Raw genomic sequence first — 19493 nt, 5'->3', positions numbered from 1 at the left:
CTTTGCCTTTGACACAGCTTATAAAGCCCTTTTGTCTGTTTTTAGATATTTCAGAATTATCTGGGTCATAAAACGGCTTGATATCTGTATTTTAATAAACCATTTTAATGTAATGAGACATTGGCAGATTCTAGATGTAACTATTTAAAATATTAATACAGTGCCAAGATGAGATAGATACATCTAGCCACACTAGCATTTGGTTAAAGAACCTTTGTGTTTGACTAACTCCATAGGAGGTGAAAACTTCTGAACAATGGTTGCTCTAATTAAGTAATCTGAAGATTTTGCTTTCCTGGTGTGCGAGTTGTTTTGTACATAAGCATGTGCAAATCTATATAAATCTGGTGTGGGTTTTTTTTTTTTTGAAGGTTTTATAGGGCAGTATTTTAGGATTTTTATTTTATTTTCAAATTTATAAAACTGTTAAAAATCGGTCCATTTCCATTCATGAATTTCCCTACCATTCTGTTTAATCATGCCCAAAATTTATTGTATTTTGTATTTATGAATTAATACAAATTCCCCAGGAGCTCTTTCGCTTAAAGGCAAAGCTCTTCTCAAACAAACAATTACTTCTTTTTGTACAAAACTTTCAGAAATAGTTTTTTTTAATAAATAAATGATTTAATTTTTCGATGGATTTTTGGCAGAGCCTATGAGAATGCTCTTTAGTGCTGCCTGATGCTACAGACAGTGTACGTGTTGGGTTTCATTTATATGTGTCTGTGAAATTGCAACCGTGACATGAATTTTGATTATAATTTGCCGCTTTTATGTACTTATTGTCATTTTCAGATATGGTTGTATCAGGAGTGCCGAGAGAAAATGGCATTCGCCATGCCAGTGAAATTGCAAGCATGGCTCTGGAGCTTGTTTTGGTGTGCAAAATATTTAAGATTCCACACAAGCCAGAGACCCAGCTTAAAATTCGAGCAGGGATCCACTCAGGTATTGGGCTGTTCACCTCCCTGACTAATGCTGGTTATGAATGTTCAATTGGCAAAGGTGAAATGTGGGTACTTGTAGCACTAGTCATGTCATCTATCAAGTGACAAAATGGCAGCAGATTGATTGATTTCATTCATTCATAATAGGGAAGAAGTGGTAATGAGAGGGAGAACTAGTAGTATAATCCTTGGAATTGGCGCAATTCCCTTAATAGGAAGTAAATGATTATTTACGTTTCACATTCTTAAAATGTTTTGGTCTAACGTTTGAACTGGTCATTAAATTGCCCTCACTTGACTTGCACTGATGAACAGTTTCAGTAACTCTGGGTGCTTAAATTTAGACTACTTGCAGCCAACCAATTTACATGACCACAAGCAACTTTTTAGATTGGATTCCGAAATATTGCATGAACGGTGTACCATCTATCTTTTCTTTCCCAGTGCAGCTGTATCAGCTAAGCATTGCTTTCTTCTTAGAATGATGTCATTCTGGCCATCACTTGTTATCCTGCTTCTCTTTTTTTTCCATCTTGCTCCCTACCCTTTAGTCCTCTTTTTGATGCAATTACTCTTCATATGGGTAATCTATATGCCCAGTTGTTCCATTGTGATAAACTGTAATTGACACGCAAGAGCTAAAGGAATCTTTCTACTTGTTTTCTTTAGGTCCAGTTGTGGCAGGAATTGTTGGAACCAAAATGCCACGATATTGTCTATTTGGGGACACAGTCAACACAGCCTCCAGAATGGAATCTACCAGCGAAGGTGAAGTGCAGTATTTAACATTAGCATCAAGCAGTGAGCTATGAGTTGGTGCCACTTCAGACTTCTTTCCTGACTTAGTCTGGAAGGATGGGTATGTTTCAGGCCATCTTGGCTAAGGAACAGTGGGTTGCAGGGCACAGAGGATGTCAGGTATTCCTGTATGGTGTCTGACCCCTTGAACATTATCCCTCAGAGTTTAGGTTGATCCTGATCCTGATCCTGCTGGCTTTCCATATGGCTTTAGAGCAGAGGTGTCAAACTCAATTTCATTGAGGGCTGCATCAGCATTGCGGTTGCCCTCAGGGGTGTGTGGCTGGGGGGTGAGGCCTACTGGGTGGGTGTGGATGGAGTGGGTGTGGCCTACTGGGTGGGCATGGCCAGCTCTACATTGTTTGCATCAAGGGTGCCTGTGAGGGCCTGGGCAGGAGTGGGACAGATCTGAGGGTCTCTGGCAGAAGGGGGTGGAACTGGGGCAAGCGGCAAAGCATGGTCCATTTCTTCATTCCTCACAAAGAGTGAGACCTCCCCAGCATGCACCCAGGGGGTGGGACCGACGCGGTAGGGGATGGTTCCTCGCTATTTCCAGATGGCCTTGTGGAGCTAAGACTGAATGCGTTTCAGCATAGATGGCCACCACCACAAAATTATACATTGGCTCCTGGCCGGCCTGGGCCAGGGCCAAGGTAGCGGGGGCCATTCCCTCACTGTTTCCAGGATGGCTTCGCGGGCCACATGAAACCACTTTGCGGGCCGCATCCGGCCCCCGGGCCTTGTATTTGATATGTCTGCCTTAGAGACTTGGCCCTGGTTCTGGTTTTGTGTGTTTTCTCCTGGCAATGTGGATGATTGTTAATTATCTTGGCTGCTGCATGTTTACATTTTAAATGTTTATTATTGTCTGCTTCCCAGAGTCATTGCTGAAATGCCATGCTGTTGTCTGCAGTTTGTGTGATCTTGTGATTAAATTATTATTATTATTTGATTAATTCAGATATAGAGTTGTTTGAAAGTCTGTTGTATCTTTTTCTAATAAAGTACAGGAAGTCCTCAATTTACAACCACATTTGGGACAATTTCGGTTGTACGTTATTCCGGTTGTAAGTCAACGCACCCTTGTGATTGGACCTGATTTGTGGACTGTTTTTATGGCAATCGTTGAGTGAATCACATGGTCAAAAAACTGCGTCCTGCAGTCATAAAGTGAATCACAGGGTCATAAGATTGAATCGCATGGTTGTTAAATGAATCCGTTCTCCTGATGGATGTATTTTGCCAGAAATGGGCAAAAAATAAAATGCTGGAAATCAGCAAAATATGTCATAAATCAGTCACATGATTGCAAGATGCTACTACTGGTCATAAGTGCAAGCTGGATGATAAGTGCCCAAAATGAAGTTACTTAACTGAGGAGGCAACATTTTACAATGGCCGGAGTGTCTTATACTTTATGAACCGTAAAGCAACTTTTCTGAGGCTACCATAACTTTGAATGATTGTTAAACAACTAATAATAAGTCAAGGACTACCTGCAAGGCCATGCCATCCTAAACTGTCATAACAAAACTACAGGTATGGCTAAGAAAGCCATAGAAAACAGTTGTACATGCCTGTCTTAAATCAGAGATGATGAACTTTTATGACTTGTGGACTGATTTGATTAACAAATTTAGAGCAGCAAATTCCTCTCTTTACTGGGAGGCAGTACAGTCAGTAAAAAATGACAAACATTGGGCCTGATCTACTAGGTTAATTTTTCCTAATATAGTAACCTCTGAAGAATTCTTAAAGTTGAGGAATACATTTAGGAAAGTTCTGCAAGAGAATCATAGAGCTGGAAGAAGTCCCCAAATCTGTGAAAGGTGACTGTCCAGATTCTGCTTAAAGGCAGCAATGAAACAGAGATCATTACCTCTCTTAGTATTTACATTTCTGTCAAATTTTTCTTATCATTAGTTTTTCCTAACATTCCACTGATCTCTTTCCTGCAATTTATGGCTATTACTGTGTCTAGGACTCTGGACAGTAAAGAACAAATCTTGATCTTCTGTGTGACTTCCCTTTAAGTATTTGAAAATGCCACCATCTCACCTCTTTCTCCATCTCTCCTTATATGATTTTGTTTCTAAACTTTCTTGTTCTCTTGCCTTGTATCTGGAACATCAGTTATCCTGTTTAAATCCATGTCACACTGCTAAGTCATATTCAGTGTCTGATCACCTGCTATTCTAAGATCTTTTCTGACATATTATTAGTAAACTAATTTCCTCCATTCCATACTTGTACTTTTGATGTCTTTTTCTTGACCATGAAACTCCCTACTAAATTTCATTTTATTATTTTCAAGTCACATGTTTGATCTGACAAGATCATTTTGAATTTTGCTTCTGTCCTTAGAACGTTGGCTTTCTCGTATAATTTGTGTTGCCTGCAAATTTGAAAAGCGTTCCCTCCACGTTTTCATCCAAGTCATTAATAAAAATGTAGAGTATAGTATTGTGGCCAGAACCAAACACCACGTGCCCAATTTGCTTCCTTTGATTTCATTTCAACCACTGATGAGCATTTTTAATTTTGCTTTTTAAATTGGTTATAGATCTACAAAACAGACATGCCATCCAATCAATAGTAACTAGCTTCTAATCAGAAAACTACGTGGTACTTTACCAAGTGCTTCCCTAGATATATTATGTCACAGAGTTATCCTATAGATCAGTGATGGCGAACCTTTTAGAGACTGAGTGCCCAAACTGCAACCCAAAACCCACTTATGCATCGTCGGGTGCCGGGAGGATGTGGCCCATTGGGTGGGTGTGGCCCATTGGGTGGGCGTGGCTGCGGTGGTAACAGCAGACTGGGTGGGATTAAAAAGTTCAATCAATCAATCAATTCCAACTTTGCAAGATCTTTTTTTTCCTGCGAGAAGTTGAAATTGACTGATTGATTGAACCCTTTTTTTTGTACAAGGCGGCGGAGACCTAAAGCGAAAAAGTTTTATAAAACCCAGCTGAAGGCCTAGGACTGGAGGGACAGTGCGCGTGCCCACAGAGAGGGCTCTGAGTGCCATCTCTGGCACTGGTGCCATAGGTTCGCCACCACTGCTATAGATGCTGTTTCAAATGAATGGGATACCATTCTCTTGTTCGGTTACACCATGAAATTTAAGTTATTAGTGTTTTTTCTGAATTTCTTCTTAAGCTTATTTAGCAACCCCATGTCTTGAAATTAAGGATATTAAGTTTTTCCGATTTCTTAATTTTCATAAAAGGGTTAATATAGAGGAAGACTTTATATTTGCTGTTTATACAATGAATAGCAATAAATTCTAAGTGAAGTTATGTGTAAGTCGGAAGCCCTCCTTGGCAGATTAAAAAAATCATTCTGTCAACAATTATAAGAACTAACAAATACTATCAGATGTAAAGCTGTGGCCTTGAGCCCTTGTTGACAGTTATGTGTATATTTCAAGATGCTTTCAAAGTAAGACTGAAGGTTAAGACAAGAGTAAGAGTCAAGGTATCTATTGTTCATTGTCTTTGAAAATGGATTTTTCATCTATGAAAACAATGGCAACACTACTTCTCATTTTCCCTTTAGCTCTCAAAATACAGTGCAGTTCAAGCACATACCAGCTGCTGCAACAGATTGGAGAGTATGTATTGGTGTGCCGGGGGAATTTGCAAATCAAGGTAAATATGTTCAAGCTTTCCTCAAATGAGAAACGAATGGTCATTCTTTAGCAGGTTTTGTTTTCACCCTCCTGTCTGTATTTGAAATATGAATTGCATTTATGTTGGAATCGCTCCTTAGGCCAATTTGCATTTAATGTCTACCCCCAGGGGCCCTGAGAATTGCAGTTTGGTCAAAGTATTGAGAGATATTATCACCCTAGAGCCTAATTTGTGCTGAGGTTCTCCAGAATCTATTTTTAACCTCAAGCTATAATCCTGGAAGATGAAGCTATAAAATACAGTTGAGGAAAACTGAGAAATGTTTTCTCTCGCCATCAAGTAAGTTAGCTTCAACCAATCAACTTTCATTACACCGGTAGATGGCAAAAGTGCCAAAGACAAAGCTATCCCCCTCACCCACCCAATTTGTTTCAGTGCAGCAACTTTTTTAAAAAAATGCTCCACCTGCAGATTCTTGATTAGGAAGGCTCCTAAGACTTCTTCCTTGGCCCAGTCTTGCTTTGAAGGCACATCCACTTGAAATTGCTTCTTCTTTCCTGCTGTGTATGTTTGTGTGTGATTTCAGGTCAGTTTTGACTCCTGGTGAATGCCTGCAGCCTCTGCAGTTTTCTTGGCAAGGTTTTCCAAAGTGGTTTGCCGTTGCCTGCTTCTTAGGACTGACAGAAAGTGCCTGACTCAAAGTCATCCGGTGGGCTTCATGCCCAAGGCAGAACTAGATCTTACACTCTCCCCATTTCTAATCCAATGGCTTAAATTGCTACATAGAATTACCAGGGCTTTTTTTGTCATAGAACGCCCAGAACAGAGTTCCGGCACCTTTTTTGGATGGAACCTTGTAGGGTAGGCCGGGCGGGTTGTATGACATGTGTGAGTTCTGGCACTTTTTTTTTTTTTTAAGAAAAAAAGCACTGAGAATTACTATATGACTTTTTTTTTTTTTTTTACTTCCAGCTTTCAACAGCCCTATCAGAGAAAATAGAAAGAAGTAGCTATAAGGCAGATGCCAGGAGAGGCTCTTTAAATTTTCTGAGAGTATTGACTGTGTTTAGATGGTATTTCTTTCTTTTTCCCTATTCATTTAATTCCTTGAATTTGTTTCCCTCGATATATTCATTGCCTAGAACCCTGCTTACTCCTGCCTGTCTGGTTAATGTCTTCTTTTGTTCCAATTTGCTCCAAAGTTACAAAGGTGTAACTCCCTTACAGGCATCGCCTTTTGTCAGGGAGTAGGGAGTTTATTAAGAGTGATAGATGCTCTGTATAAAAAAGGTGCAGCATTCATTAATTGAATCCAGTGAAGCACTAAAAAAATATGTGCAATGCAAAGCCTGCATATGGCTTGTTGGTTTCCTTGCAAGTTGTCAGAATTAAGAATGGATTTGAATAACTTGCATGTAGTACAAGGCCAACACAGCAACACAGTTCTGATGAATCTGCACAGTTTCATTCTAAAATAAAACTCAAACAGCCATTTCACTGTTTGTTGGTGACCTGTGATTAGATTGACAAATCAGAGCACCTTCAGTAAACCAATCTGTTGTTTAGTTAGTGACTAACATCAAGACAGGCCAGGCTGCTTAGCCCCGTATATCTGACTTAACATTTCTATCCTGGACAAGTTCTAAAACTAGTTTTCTAATATGAATAAAAAGAAATTAGCTATTTTAACAGAAGATTCATCTCTCTCTCTCCCTCTCCCTCTCTCTCTCTCTCTCTCTCACACACACACACACTCACACACTCACTCTCACTCACATCAGAATTTCATTTTTTAATGTGTGCCAGTGGGTTCACAGAAAAAAAGTGACAAACAAGGTTATCTTATTCTGTTAAACACAAACTGGGAAGGAAGGAATGCACATTGGACATGGACAAAAAGGCTGGTTCATATATTTTTTATATCCTACCTTTATTACTTTTTATATAATATAGTTATATATTATATATAACTCAAGGCAGCAAATACACACAATATTCCATCCTGATGGCACAGTGGTTAGAATGCAGTACTGCAGGCTTCTGCTGACTGCCGGCTGCCATCAGTTTGGTAGTTCGATCCTGACCAGCTCAAGGTTGACTCAGCCTTCCATCCTTCTGAAGTCAGTAAAATGAGGACCCAGATTGTTGGGGCAATATGCTGACTCTGTAAATCACTCAGAGAGGACTATAAAGCACTATGAAGCAGTATATAAGTTTAAGTGCTATTGCTATCCTCCTCCTATTTTTCCATAACAGCCCTGTGAGGTGAGTTGGCTGAGAGAGGGGGAGTGATTTGTCCAAAGCCACACAGCTGGCTTATTAAACTAAGAGAGGATTTTCAGAATGCATTTTTTTTTCTTACTTCAGCAGCACATCTAAGCCACTTCTCAAAATTATTTCAATCCTTAGTCCACAAAGGGGGAGAATAGAAAATAACATTTCATTTCAAATTAACTTTAAGAATTTTAGGGTCCCAGAAAATAAAATTACTTCATACCCTTCTTGTAATCTTTATTTGTAGCTCTGTTAATTAAAATGCATATTTGAATTGATTAATGTCCATGGTATTGCTTGCCGCCTGTAACTCAATTCAAACTTAATTTTAAAAAGCAGTAGGCTAGTCTGCTTCTCTGTTGTCATAATGGGTAGAGCGGAAATATCCTCAGAAACTAAGTATGGTTACTGACACTACTAGAATGCTCTATTATTGTTTTTAATTTTAGGGGAAAGGCGACATGGTAACGTATTGGCTGGAAGGAAAAAAGTCTGGAATAATTCAGAAGAAGGTATTAAGCCCAGATGCAACCTCTGAAGCTATTAACCAGAGTGGTTTTGGTATCATTCCTGGTGTTGTATAGAATGGTCCATTTTCAAATCCCTTCCAAAACAATGCTATCAGACGGCTGATCTCTGCAACTTTTTAGAAAATTATAAGCAGGAAGAACCTGAGTTATCTCTAGGCTCTTGTTTTTTAAACAAACCATACAACCAATACAATTCTCAGCTCACAGATTAACCCAAGTAGTCACTGTGAAGATTCAAGTGTCATATCAAACTATGGCTTATTTTTTTAACAGATTAATACATCTGCATTCACCCCGGTTTATTTATAGTGTTGAAAGAAAAATCTTCATCAGGGTCCAGTCCAAGCTGGGAATAAACAAAATGGAGACTGCATTAGAAAGATAAAGACCCCTAAAATCTACATACTCCACCCAAACTTATAACCTTTAGGACATAATAGGATTAACCCACGACCATCAGAATACTAGAAAGGCACACTGAAACTCAGGCCCATGCCACAGGAACAGAAAACAACCTCAAAAGCCCAAGAAGGTATAAAAATCCACCATTCTAGGGTACATGTGGTCAGCTGGTCTAGAGCCTCATCTCTTGTAGTTCTGCTCTTCAGTAAACTACAACTTTCTTTCTAAAACAGTCTCCATTTTGTTTATTCCCAGCTTGGACTGGACCCTGATGAAGATTTTTCTTTTAACAATAGCTCGCCTGTATTTTCTCTGAATACCTGAGGACACATATCATTTTCATTCTACCATTTGTTTTGGCTTAGCAAGAGTTGTGAGTGCACTTGTAATTTGTGACCTAACTTGTGTTAGGCACAGCCTTCACTACTAAGATGGCGGAACTATCAGGAATCGTACAATCATGAAAGCCAAGAGTAGGTTTCATTCTTTCCCCTTGTAATGTCCCTTATACACCATCCCTGTTAAGAGCTACCCAGAGGACATGATTGGGAGAATGTACTACATAGTCTGTAGAAACTTGACTTTGATTTAGACTCTCCCTCTTGCCTTAGGGCACAACTACTGGGCAAAGTTAAAGAGGACACAAGAATTTGGAACTAGCAAGCTTGCTCAATTTTCCATTTCCATTTGTTTGGGAACATTAATTAGGGGAGCTCACTTTCTAAAATGTTAAAAATAGGAGGCAATGAAATTAACAGCTGTTTGTGTTAGATGTGTTGTCCAAAGCAGTTTTATTAAGATTTTGATCCAGGCACCTCTATTATATTCAGAATTTTTTTGGAGGCTGAAAGGGTTCCAAGTTGGCCAATAAGCACCCAGTAAAGGCACAAATGCAAGGTCTGAATGCAAAGCAAACACTTTAGAAAACAAATGGGAAAACGAATCATGAAGCTGTCTGTACTGTTCTGTGCCTGTTTGTATGAGGATAAGCATTCTTTCTTGGCATTGCTTAATTCACCTTTGGGATGCTGAGTTCCATTTGCTACTGAAGAATGCAAGGCTTTTTTCATCAAGGACATCACAATCACTCAGGCTTTTCTTGGAATTTGGGATGTTGGCCAAGCAGTCTGATTCCTGAAGCAAAAGCTTGACTGCTTCCTGTAAGCTTTCCTTTGTTCCTAAATAACTACTGCCATAAGTGAGTGATATTCAAGTTGCAGAACTGTGTAGCATCAGTTAAATGCACACGCATTCAAAGATGCTCAAGTCCCCTAGTGATTTAAGAAAAAAAAAAAACTTATTGGATCAAAACAGAGACTGGTTGAGAAAACATGTATTGTGCTTAAAAAGGTTGTGCGATTCATGAAAAATACCCTGAGAAATTTGCCATTTATTAGAATATCCAGTCATTAAATTTTATTTCCCTTCTCTTTCTCTGTATGCTGATTGTGTGTTGAGTTGGAGAATTGTCACTCTTGAATTTAAACTGTAGGTTAATGGAGTAAATATTGCAGTCTTATACAGTAACTAAATATTTTCGTGTTAGTTAAAGGTTTTCCTGTCCAGTCGTTATTAGAAAAAATGTTGAGCTTAACTACTCCTAATACTCCAAATTTTAAATCAGTCATATTTCAGTAACTGTTTCCCTGTCTATTTTTTTAAAGATTCATATTGTCTGTAATTTCTCTTTGAAGGATTTTTTGCTCCTTGTAACTTCTGTTCTCTTTCAAATTTCTTTTCAGTGTATAGCCAGTATATGAAACTACTATTCTGTTTTGCTTTGCTTTGTGCATTAATTGAATGTCAGAAGTTGGAAGAAAAAAACTTGCTTTTCAGATGTTAAGAGATAAAATTTGTTCTTTATTATAATTATAATTCTTTTTATTTAAGAATACATTAACATTTCACATTTTCAATACTTTTCTCTTTCTGTTGCTTTCTACCTTGAAAGTTTCATTGATCTCCATAAACATAGGAACTGCAATCTCATGGTAGGATCTAAAACTATGCTTCTAGTTCTAGTTACTTCTATTGATTTTTTTGTTATTGTTGTCTTTCCTGTTTTCAGTTTATAAGCCATTTTCTATTACATGCATTGGGATCATTCTTACTATAAATTTCTCCAATGTCATAAATATATTCTAAAAATTTAGAATAGAATACATAAATATTGAAATTATGAATTGTACACTAAATTGTTTGAAAGGGAAAAGAAGTTTATTCTTATTTTATGTTTAATTAATGATATGAAATATTTGATATTTTAATCAATGCATTTTAAAAATATGACCATCTCATGGAAATTAGATGAAATCATCTGTTATCAGAATTTTAAGATGAAATACTCTTTTTCAGTATCCAGTCAGTTAATGATCCTTCAGTTTATCTTTTGTAGTCCCTTTAAAAACCTGTGATTAAACTTCAAGGCTCATATTTAAATGAAAGATTTTGTGATTTCACTGACTTTTAAGCAACAGGTCTTGCCACTTATACAAATTTTTCAATTAGGCTATTAAGGGCACTCTAAATAATTTCCCTCCCAAATTAACTAGCTTACTAAAATTATACATACTAACCAGCAAACTCACACAGAGTAAGTTAGTGTGCATAAATCTTTTCTGAACATTCAAGTGTTTCATTTAAATAAACTTGCCATTTTTAAAACAAGTCACCAAAGTAGATCAATACAATTATTCCCGTAGTGCAAATAGAAAGGCTGAGGCCCAGAAAAAGAACACATTGTTTTCTGTAATTTCTTAAAAGCATATTATTAAATTCTTAATAAATTTCCCCTTTTTCCCAGTTATTTGCCCAAGGAGGTACATTATGGGCATAAAACAAGGTTCTATTGAAGAATGAATAGTTTGGGAGAGTAGGTATTATTGAGTTAAAGGGTTATTTATTGTTTATTAAAAAAAATTAAATTGCCAAATAGTGAAATTCTTGGGTGATTTACAATAAAACATACTAAAAGATACAATTTTAATAAAAATATATACAAAAATAAATCAAATAAAATGCAAACTAGGCAGCAGCAAGGCAATCATACGAAGCTAAAACAATACAAATGAAAGAATAATTAGAGTGGAGTAAAAAGGTCAGGGGAAATAGACAGATTTTTCACCTTGTGTCAAAATGATCCTCAAGTGGATGCTAGCTGAGCCTCTCTGTAGAGAGAATTCCACAAATCAGATGCTACTGCAATAAAAAAATATTTCTCTTTGTTGAGGCCCACAACAAGCCTTTTGCTGGTGGTGGGGAATTGGAAGAGAGCCTCATTAGGTCTTAAAATCTTATTTTAAGTTAGTTACAGAACGTGCTCCTTCAGCTAATGTGATCCTAAACCATTTAGGGCTTTGAAGAAAACAGGGCTTAACTTTTAATATCCAGAACATGCCACAGAGACTGCTGCCACTGGGGGGAAAGGTAGTGTTTTGGTTCAGGGAATGAACCTTTCCCATATGCAGTTAATCAGTGTGAATTCCACCTTCTTCCACATCTCCACCTTGATTAAACCTGAAATTTTGCTCCACTTTGCTTGTGGCATGCTCTAGTAGTCTTAATGGAATCTGATTATCTTTGAATTTTGAAATATTTGGAGAATCTAAAGGAATATAAAGAACCTGACATCACATGTTGCCCTCAGCCAAGGATGCACATTTTTTTAGCCCAAAAGTCACATGAGACTTTGTGCATCTTCAAAAACATACTCCAAAAGTGGGTGTGGCTAGTTGCTGTTCCTCCGGGAGGAAGAACAGGAATTTGAAAAGATAAAGCTGGTACACTGAGCATTTATTATCAACCTGAACCCGCAAGAGACCAACTTTGGCCTTGCTCTGTCTGGGGAACTTTGTGGCCTGAAAAAGAAAGGCTGGAAAGCCACCTATAGTCCTGGGACACATCTTGCTCCATTCTCGTTATAATCTGGTCTCTGAGGCCCTGTGCTTTGATGATGGATGTATGCTTACTCACTTTTGTCTGATGTTTCTAGCTGTTCCCTGAAAACGTGCAAGGGGCCAATAGAATGGTTTGTTCCCATTCTATCCTCCTACTCCAGTTAAGAATTTTACATAACAAGCAAGAAATATCACATGCATATTAACAGTGTAGTATTATGGTTAAGATGCTGTCCAGGCATTGGGAAAATTCAAGCCCATCCTCAGCCACAAAACTTCATTAGGTTACTTTGGGCCACCCATTCCGTCAGCCCTACCTACCTCACAAGGACCTTATAGTAGGAAAAAGTGGGGGGAAGGAACGTGATGCGCCCGCCTTTCTTTCCTAAGTAAAAGCGGGATAGAAATCTAAAAATTCATTAACAGAAAACACAAGGTCTCCCTTTGATATTCTGCTTTGGAATAAACCTTACTTTACCATGTTTCCCACAGTGCTCATATTTTTCATTTATCGGTTAAGATGGATCATATGCACAAGGGTTAAATGGTCAATTGCTCTCAACAAAACTGAAGGATGATTGTGCATGATTACCTCTTGTTTTCTACTGAGATGGATCACAGGAAGCTTAACAAACCTATCGGAAATAAAACGTGGGTGGCTAAGGCAAACTTAAAAAGCTAAAACAAAGTACAAATTGTTCTAAATTTATGAAGTATGTTGTTCCTCACATTTCATGCCTGGAAGTTATCCTGCATAGATTAATTATGTAACATACATATGAAATGATGTTGCATATACAGAAATATGTATGTGAGATTTGCTGATTCTGCATTTTCTGACAGGCTTATTTTCTGTGCTGAGTCATAAGAATTCACTGTTATGGAGTTACATGGTGTTTGTACCATGGCCCATTAAACTTCTAACCTTGTATCAAAAAATAGGGGAGGGAGAGCAGAAAAAGCTAGGATAACCTACCCAAATTTAAGCCCTTTTGAATGCCACAAATTTCAACTAGAGAAAGAGATTTAGCAATATGTTCAAGATTCCCCACAGAGCTAATAGAACCCAAATAGCTTGATTTTGTCAGATTGCATTGCTGATTACATAATGTTTTTAACTTTACTGAACATTCAGAACAGTCACAGTAGAATACACAAGTATGGCCCAAGTTAAAATCTGGTGCTAGTTCAAAAACTAGAACTCTTAGCTTCCCATCATTATTTCCAATTTCATTGGAGATGGCATGACATGTAACAATGCTGAGTATACTACAGGAAGAGAGAAAAAGCAGTTGGAAACTAGTGGTATATTAATAAAGTTTAGAAACTCAGGTATTAATGTAATTTCACTCATTTCCCTTCATGGATGTGGTCCATCCCAATTGTTTTCAGGCTTTGATTTCTGCACACAACACACTTTGAAGTATGCCAAATGTGATCTTTAATATGCTAAAAGTTGAAGAAAGGAATGACACACAAGGGAGGGGGCACACAGCTTCAAGGATATTAACAGGCCTTCCTCCTCTCCCTATTAACTTGCAAAAATTAATAACAGCACCCAAAGGTGCTTTTTCAAAAGGCAACTGGACTTTGTTTTTCCTTGAAGACGTTTTGCTTTTCATCCAAGGAGCTTCTCCAGTCAGAACCGAAGAAGCTTCCTGGATGAGAAGCAAAACGTCTTCAAGCAAAAAAAAAAATCCAATTGCCTTTTGAAAAAGCACCTTTGGGACAACCACGACCTGAATGACTGAGAATCTCCACAGACATTAATAACAGCACCCAGTCCATTTCCTATTAAACGTTGAACTTGGCAAATGCTGGGGAATTCTCAACCCCATTTCTTTAGCCCAGTACTGTATAAGAAAACAAAGGAAGCCTCGCTGCTTAGAACTCACCATGCCAAAGACCGATTCTCCTTGAACAAGCCATTATTACTTGCATTGAAAAGAAAACGAAAAGTATTTCAGGCACCAAAGGTTCGCGTATCAGTTCCACCTACCAGATTTTAAAGTTAATAGGTGAGCTAGGCGGCTAGCCCCATGCAGTGCAAAAACCAGCTAATATGATTACAACATTATCATGTTATTACTACCGTTATCGTTATTTGAAAGAGAGAAAAAAGAGTCGGCTGGGTTGATCGTCAGTCTCGTTTGTCCCGGTTTGAATGAACGCGGGGCCAACTCGAAAAGAGAAAGCAAGGTCGGAGCGCTGGCAAAGACGGTTCAAACGATCGCCTGGGGATCCGAGGTGAGGTCTTCGGTGGGGTTTATATAACAACAGTACCTGTCGTAAGGGCTTCCTTCCGTGTAGGAGCAAATGATGACGCTGTGGCTGGGGACGACGCTCAGATCGTCCTCCGCCGGCCAGGTGGCGGCGGCGGCGGCCGCCCCCTCGAGGTCCAGGGACTCCCGCCGCGGCTGCTGTAAGGCACTGTAAGGGGAGGCCTCGGCCACAAAGATGTTCCCGCCGGGCATCTCCGGATAGCACTTCTCCAAGTACCTCAACATTTCCTCTTGAGCCACTTTGGGGTCCAGGCCCACGCAGTCCCGCGCGGTGGGGGTGGCGAGTGACTCTTCCTCCCCGCAGGCCCCCTGGGGGTTCGCCTTGCCCAGCTGGCCGTCGCAGGCTTTCAGGGCCAGCTCGTCGCAGCTGCTCTTGCCGGACTCCAGGTCCGAGGGGGTCCTCAGCAATTCCAGGACCTCTTTGTCCTGGGGCTTCTTGCGGCAGCAGCCGCACGGGGGGCGATAAGCGACGTTGGGCCATTTGGTGCAGCCGTCGGTTTTCCTCGTCAGGGCGATAGCGGCGATGCCGGGCAAGCAGATGGCCGGTCCAATAGCCAAAAGTGGGATGTCCCCCAAAGTCTCGCCCTTGATCCCGGAAACGGTGAACATGAAGCCGAATACCAAGAAGACGCTAACCAAAGCCACCACCAGTCCAGTCCGAGGGTTGATGTCGTCGGGTCGCATGGCTTACGAGCGCTCTAGGTCATTGGATCCCGTCGCTCCACGAATAAACGCGGGGAGGGGGGGGCGAGGCGCGGCGGTCTCCAAAGGCGCTCGCAACCTTTACCGGACACTTCGCCTCATTTCATCTCCCCGTCCACTCCCAGCCAGCCTGTCAAAGGAGCGCGCCGTCGCGTGGCCCCAGAATTGGCCGCGGCTCCTGCGAGGCTCCCCTTTCCCCAGTCGCTGCTTTTCCTGCCGCTGCTTTTGAGCGTGGTTGGTGCCGCTCAGCGAGCTGCCTGTTTCCTCGGCAGCCCGAAGGCACGTGAAATCCCGAGGGCTTCTTCGCTCTTCCCGTTTGGATGCCGGGCCAGAGATCAGCGATGCATTAAAAGCAATTGCAAAGATTTTTACCCTAGCAGTTGCCCAATACGCAAGCGAGCGAGGGAATTAGGTAACACACGATTACGTGTGTGGGTCAAAGACTTGGGGTTCGGCCTTGCGTGGATAGGGGAGACGCGACAGCACGTGAAAGCGGCGATCCTCAACTAGTCCGGGTGGAACGCAATGAATTTAATGCGAATTCTCAAAAAAGGGGGTGGAAACCAACCCACGTTTGGGGTTGCCGACTTGCATTCTGCCCCATCAAGAGGAAGAAAACAAAATCGAGCTCTCCCCGCCCCCCTCATCCACCTAAATCCTACCGCCTAAAAATGACCACTTGGGTGTTCAGATCATGGACGAAACAGTTGCAAGGAGGCAAGTCGTAAGAAGGCAAGGCAGACATGGGTCTTCAGGGGCAACAGTCCTCCTTTTCAAGCCGCTACGCAGGCCGTCCACGTGTCGATAGCGAGTGGGTGTCCCGGGCGTGCTCCAGCGCAGTTCGCGACCCGCGCGCGCTTTCCCACGGGGAAGAGCGCGCGCTGCCACGCAAGCAAAACACCAGCACTTTAAGTCCTGCGACTTCTCAGCTCGGCCTTCCCGCTTCCTTACCTCTTCCAAGGCACCCGTGGTGCGCGGAAGAAATGACGGGATGTTTCTTAGGAGGTAGCAGCCGTCGCCTAGAATTTGGGGCGCCAAACCAGCGCCTCAATTTGGGGAAGAGGGAAGCAGTAAAGCGCCAAGTAATAGTAAACGGCAAACAATACTCTGCCTCGTCCCCCCCCCCCCAGAGAGGAGCAGCTTTATTGGGAAGCACGTGAGGCTGTCTTCGTCTGTAGCGCTAATTCGACAGAGAAGAGCTCGACGGTAGTTGTTGTGTTTAGTGATCAACGAGGCAGCAGCTATAATAACAATTCTCAATTTAGGTTTTAAAACAAGCCTGGATAACTGCCGCTCCACCCCTATATATACACTCAGCCACTAGGCGGCGGCCAATAGGATTCAAGTACTAGTTCCCGCTTTTAACACAAGTTAATAAGCATGTAGACAGAAAGTCTGGCCCTTAACTGACAGTCTTATGACTGTTTTTTTCAACATTTCCAAGTAATTCACCTCAATACATTACAGTAGCCATTAGTCTGGTTTCAAAAGTATCTAGGAAAAGAGCGGCCGAATTAAAAAGTGGCGACACATCACATCTAACTATAATAACATTTACTATTCGTGCAGGGGGAAGACTCTGTGGTTAACTCATGCAATATGCCAGTTACCCGGTTTACGTCAAATGGGATGTACTTGGCAGCAATTTTACATAATGTGTGACTTCAGACCTAGGGACTGAGTTTCTGATAAATAGGATGTCATGAAGCGATGTAGTGTTTACAACAACGTAGTTTATGAGCCCACAAATGGACCATTCTGCATTTGGCACTCCTTATAAAAATATTTGTGGGTGAAGTCCCTTTTTAGATGTATGTGTGTCTATGTGTGTGTGAGAGAGGAGCCTCCGGATGAAATCTGAACAATGGTATTGAGAGGAAAAAGAAAATGTCTGGAAAAGAATATTAACTACCAGAAGAAAACATTTTGTTCTTGGAACCAGTATCTCAGATTGGGAACTAAATAGAAATTAATTTTCCCTTTTTATCAAAATGTTATCTTTTTTCTAGCTGTCCAGTACCATTTCCCAATACATCATTGTTTGATACTGTAAGCCAGAATGGAAATTAATGGAATTGTTTGCTTGTTTAGTAAGAGAATTCCTCTTAGGTCAAGTCTCTCTATCACAGTACTATCTATTCTACCTCATAATGGTTCTGCAAGAGCCAAAGTTGGCATCCTTCACATTGCTTGCTATTTTATACTTTTCAGAAAAAAATATATTTGACTGTGGGATTCAAAGAATTGAATTTGGAATCTATTCTATCACTGCTTTATATTGAAACTTGTCTAACATAGATGCCAGGATCACTTCTTAGGTTCTGAGGTTCTATGTAGTTAGGTGATGCGGCCAAGAAGACAGATGGAAAGAGTGAATTATGTGCGTCAAGCATTTTATGCCAGTTTGCTTCAGAACACTCCCCCAAACCAGGTGTTTGCTAGTGTAGTCAAATGTCAGCTACTAGAGGTTTCTCATTTTTTCACAGAGAAAGATAAATACATCTCAAGATCTTGTTTTCAGCAAAACTCACCACAGCAATCTAATGTTTGATACAGATTTGAATGCTTCTTTGTGCCATTGTTTATTTAGCTTTTGGCTCAATAATATAATATGAAAGAAAGCCTGAGGGGGAACTGCACTCTAGAGCAGTGGTTCTCAACCTTTTTAATGCCGCGACCCCCAACCAGTCGTAAGTCGAGGACTACTCAACCGGTCGTAAGTCGAGGACTACTCAACTGGTGCAGCACCGTTTGCAGAATGGGACTTTTGGCAGGCTCAGCAGGGCAGAGACAGCCTGGACAATTCCTATTGGCTTTTGAAAGCCAATAGAATTAGACTCTATTCAAGAGAGTCTATTCTATTGGCTTTCAAAAGCCAATAGAATAAAAGGGAGTAGCACAGCTAAGGAAAAGGGGGAAAAAATGGCTGACTGCGTTGTTTGGCGACCCCTGTGAAATGATCGTTCGACCCCAAATGGGGTCCCGACCCACAGGTTGAGAACCACTGCTCTAGAGAAATCTTTATTGCTTGTGATCAATCATGCAAATTGCAATGAAATTAAAGAAATGTGGGAATTTATATTGGGCTCTAAATGTGAATAAATTGAGACCGTAAATGAAAGGATCATTTGGTTGCAACCAATATATGGCAAGAACAAAAGTACCTGTTTTTTTTTTTTCTCCCAGTGCCACATTTCACTTGAAATGTTCAGGTTCCTTGTCCTACTCCCCAAAAACGTTTTCCCCAAGACTAATCACTGCCAAATTAAGATCCAAATAACTAAAGGAGTAGTTATATTGTTTGATATTAGGTGAAATATTCCTTATTTCAGAATGCCATAATTCTGTAGAATGCAGTTGGAATTCCTTATCTCAAAATCCAGCAGTACCACTGAACTCTAATATTTCCAGAGATTTCCTTTTTATTTGAACTGAAATCTGTAATGAAATTAAGAAAGTAGTCCTCAACTTACTTCATTTAGTGAGGATTTGAAATTACGGTGGCATTGAAAATATTGACTTACAACCGTCAAGCGGTTACAATAGTTGCAGCATTTCTGCAGTTTGTATGATCAACATTCGGGTGCTTGACAAGCGGCATGTATTTACGATGGCTGCAGGGTCCCAGGATCACCTGTGACTTTCCCAGCCAGCTTCTGATAAGCATGCTCAATGGGGGAAGTGAGATCCACTTAATGACCATATGATTCACTTAACTGCAGTGATTCATTTAACAACCATAGCAACAATGAGAATAAAATTGCACACAACTGCCTGGCTGAGCAATGGAAAGTCTTGTCCTAATTATGGTTGTAAGTTGAGGACTATCTGTATTTGGGACAGAAACAAATAATGAATGTGTGTGAGGGGTTGTAAACCATAAGCAGATTGGCCTTTTTTGTTGTGGTTCCCACCATCTGGAATATCATCCCATCAGAAATTAGATTTTCCCTGTCTCTATTGGGCTTCCATAAGACTTGGCTCTGGGGACAAGCTTGGGCCCCTGGGTATATGATAAAGC

The 19493-nt window shown here is 40.4% G+C and overlaps 2 protein-coding genes across 2 annotated transcripts in view; one reads left to right on the top strand and one right to left on the bottom strand.

Annotated features, from left to right (window-relative positions):
* Positions 1-8352, top strand: part of LOC120308027 (atrial natriuretic peptide receptor 2-like) — a 53475-nt gene extending 45123 nt beyond the window's left edge. The window contains exons 20-23 of the mRNA XM_039343450.1: positions 799-951; positions 1620-1718; positions 5313-5404; positions 8110-8352. Coding sequence (XP_039199384.1) covers positions 799-951; positions 1620-1718; positions 5313-5404; positions 8110-8244 — 479 coding nt within the window. The 3' untranslated portion in view covers positions 8245-8352. The remainder of the gene's footprint in view (positions 1-798; positions 952-1619; positions 1719-5312; positions 5405-8109) is intronic.
* A 5822-nt stretch (positions 8353-14174) lies between these two features.
* Positions 14175-16731, bottom strand: TMEM215 (transmembrane protein 215). The gene has a single exon (XM_039343449.1). It carries the CDS (start codon positions 15452-15454, stop codon positions 14711-14713), a length of 744 nt encoding a protein of 247 aa, XP_039199383.1. The 5' UTR covers positions 15455-16731; the 3' UTR covers positions 14175-14710.
* Between the last annotated feature and the right edge of the window lie 2762 nt (positions 16732-19493).

The sequence above is a fragment of the Crotalus tigris genome, unplaced genomic scaffold (assembly GCF_016545835.1).
Source record: "Crotalus tigris isolate CLP2741 ecotype Arizona unplaced genomic scaffold, ASM1654583v1 scf7180000017854.1278166, whole genome shotgun sequence".
Lineage (NCBI taxonomy): Eukaryota > Metazoa > Chordata > Lepidosauria > Squamata > Viperidae > Crotalus > Crotalus tigris.
The sequence above is the reverse complement of the archived record's forward strand: the minus strand, read 5'-3'. Positions and strand labels throughout refer to the sequence as shown.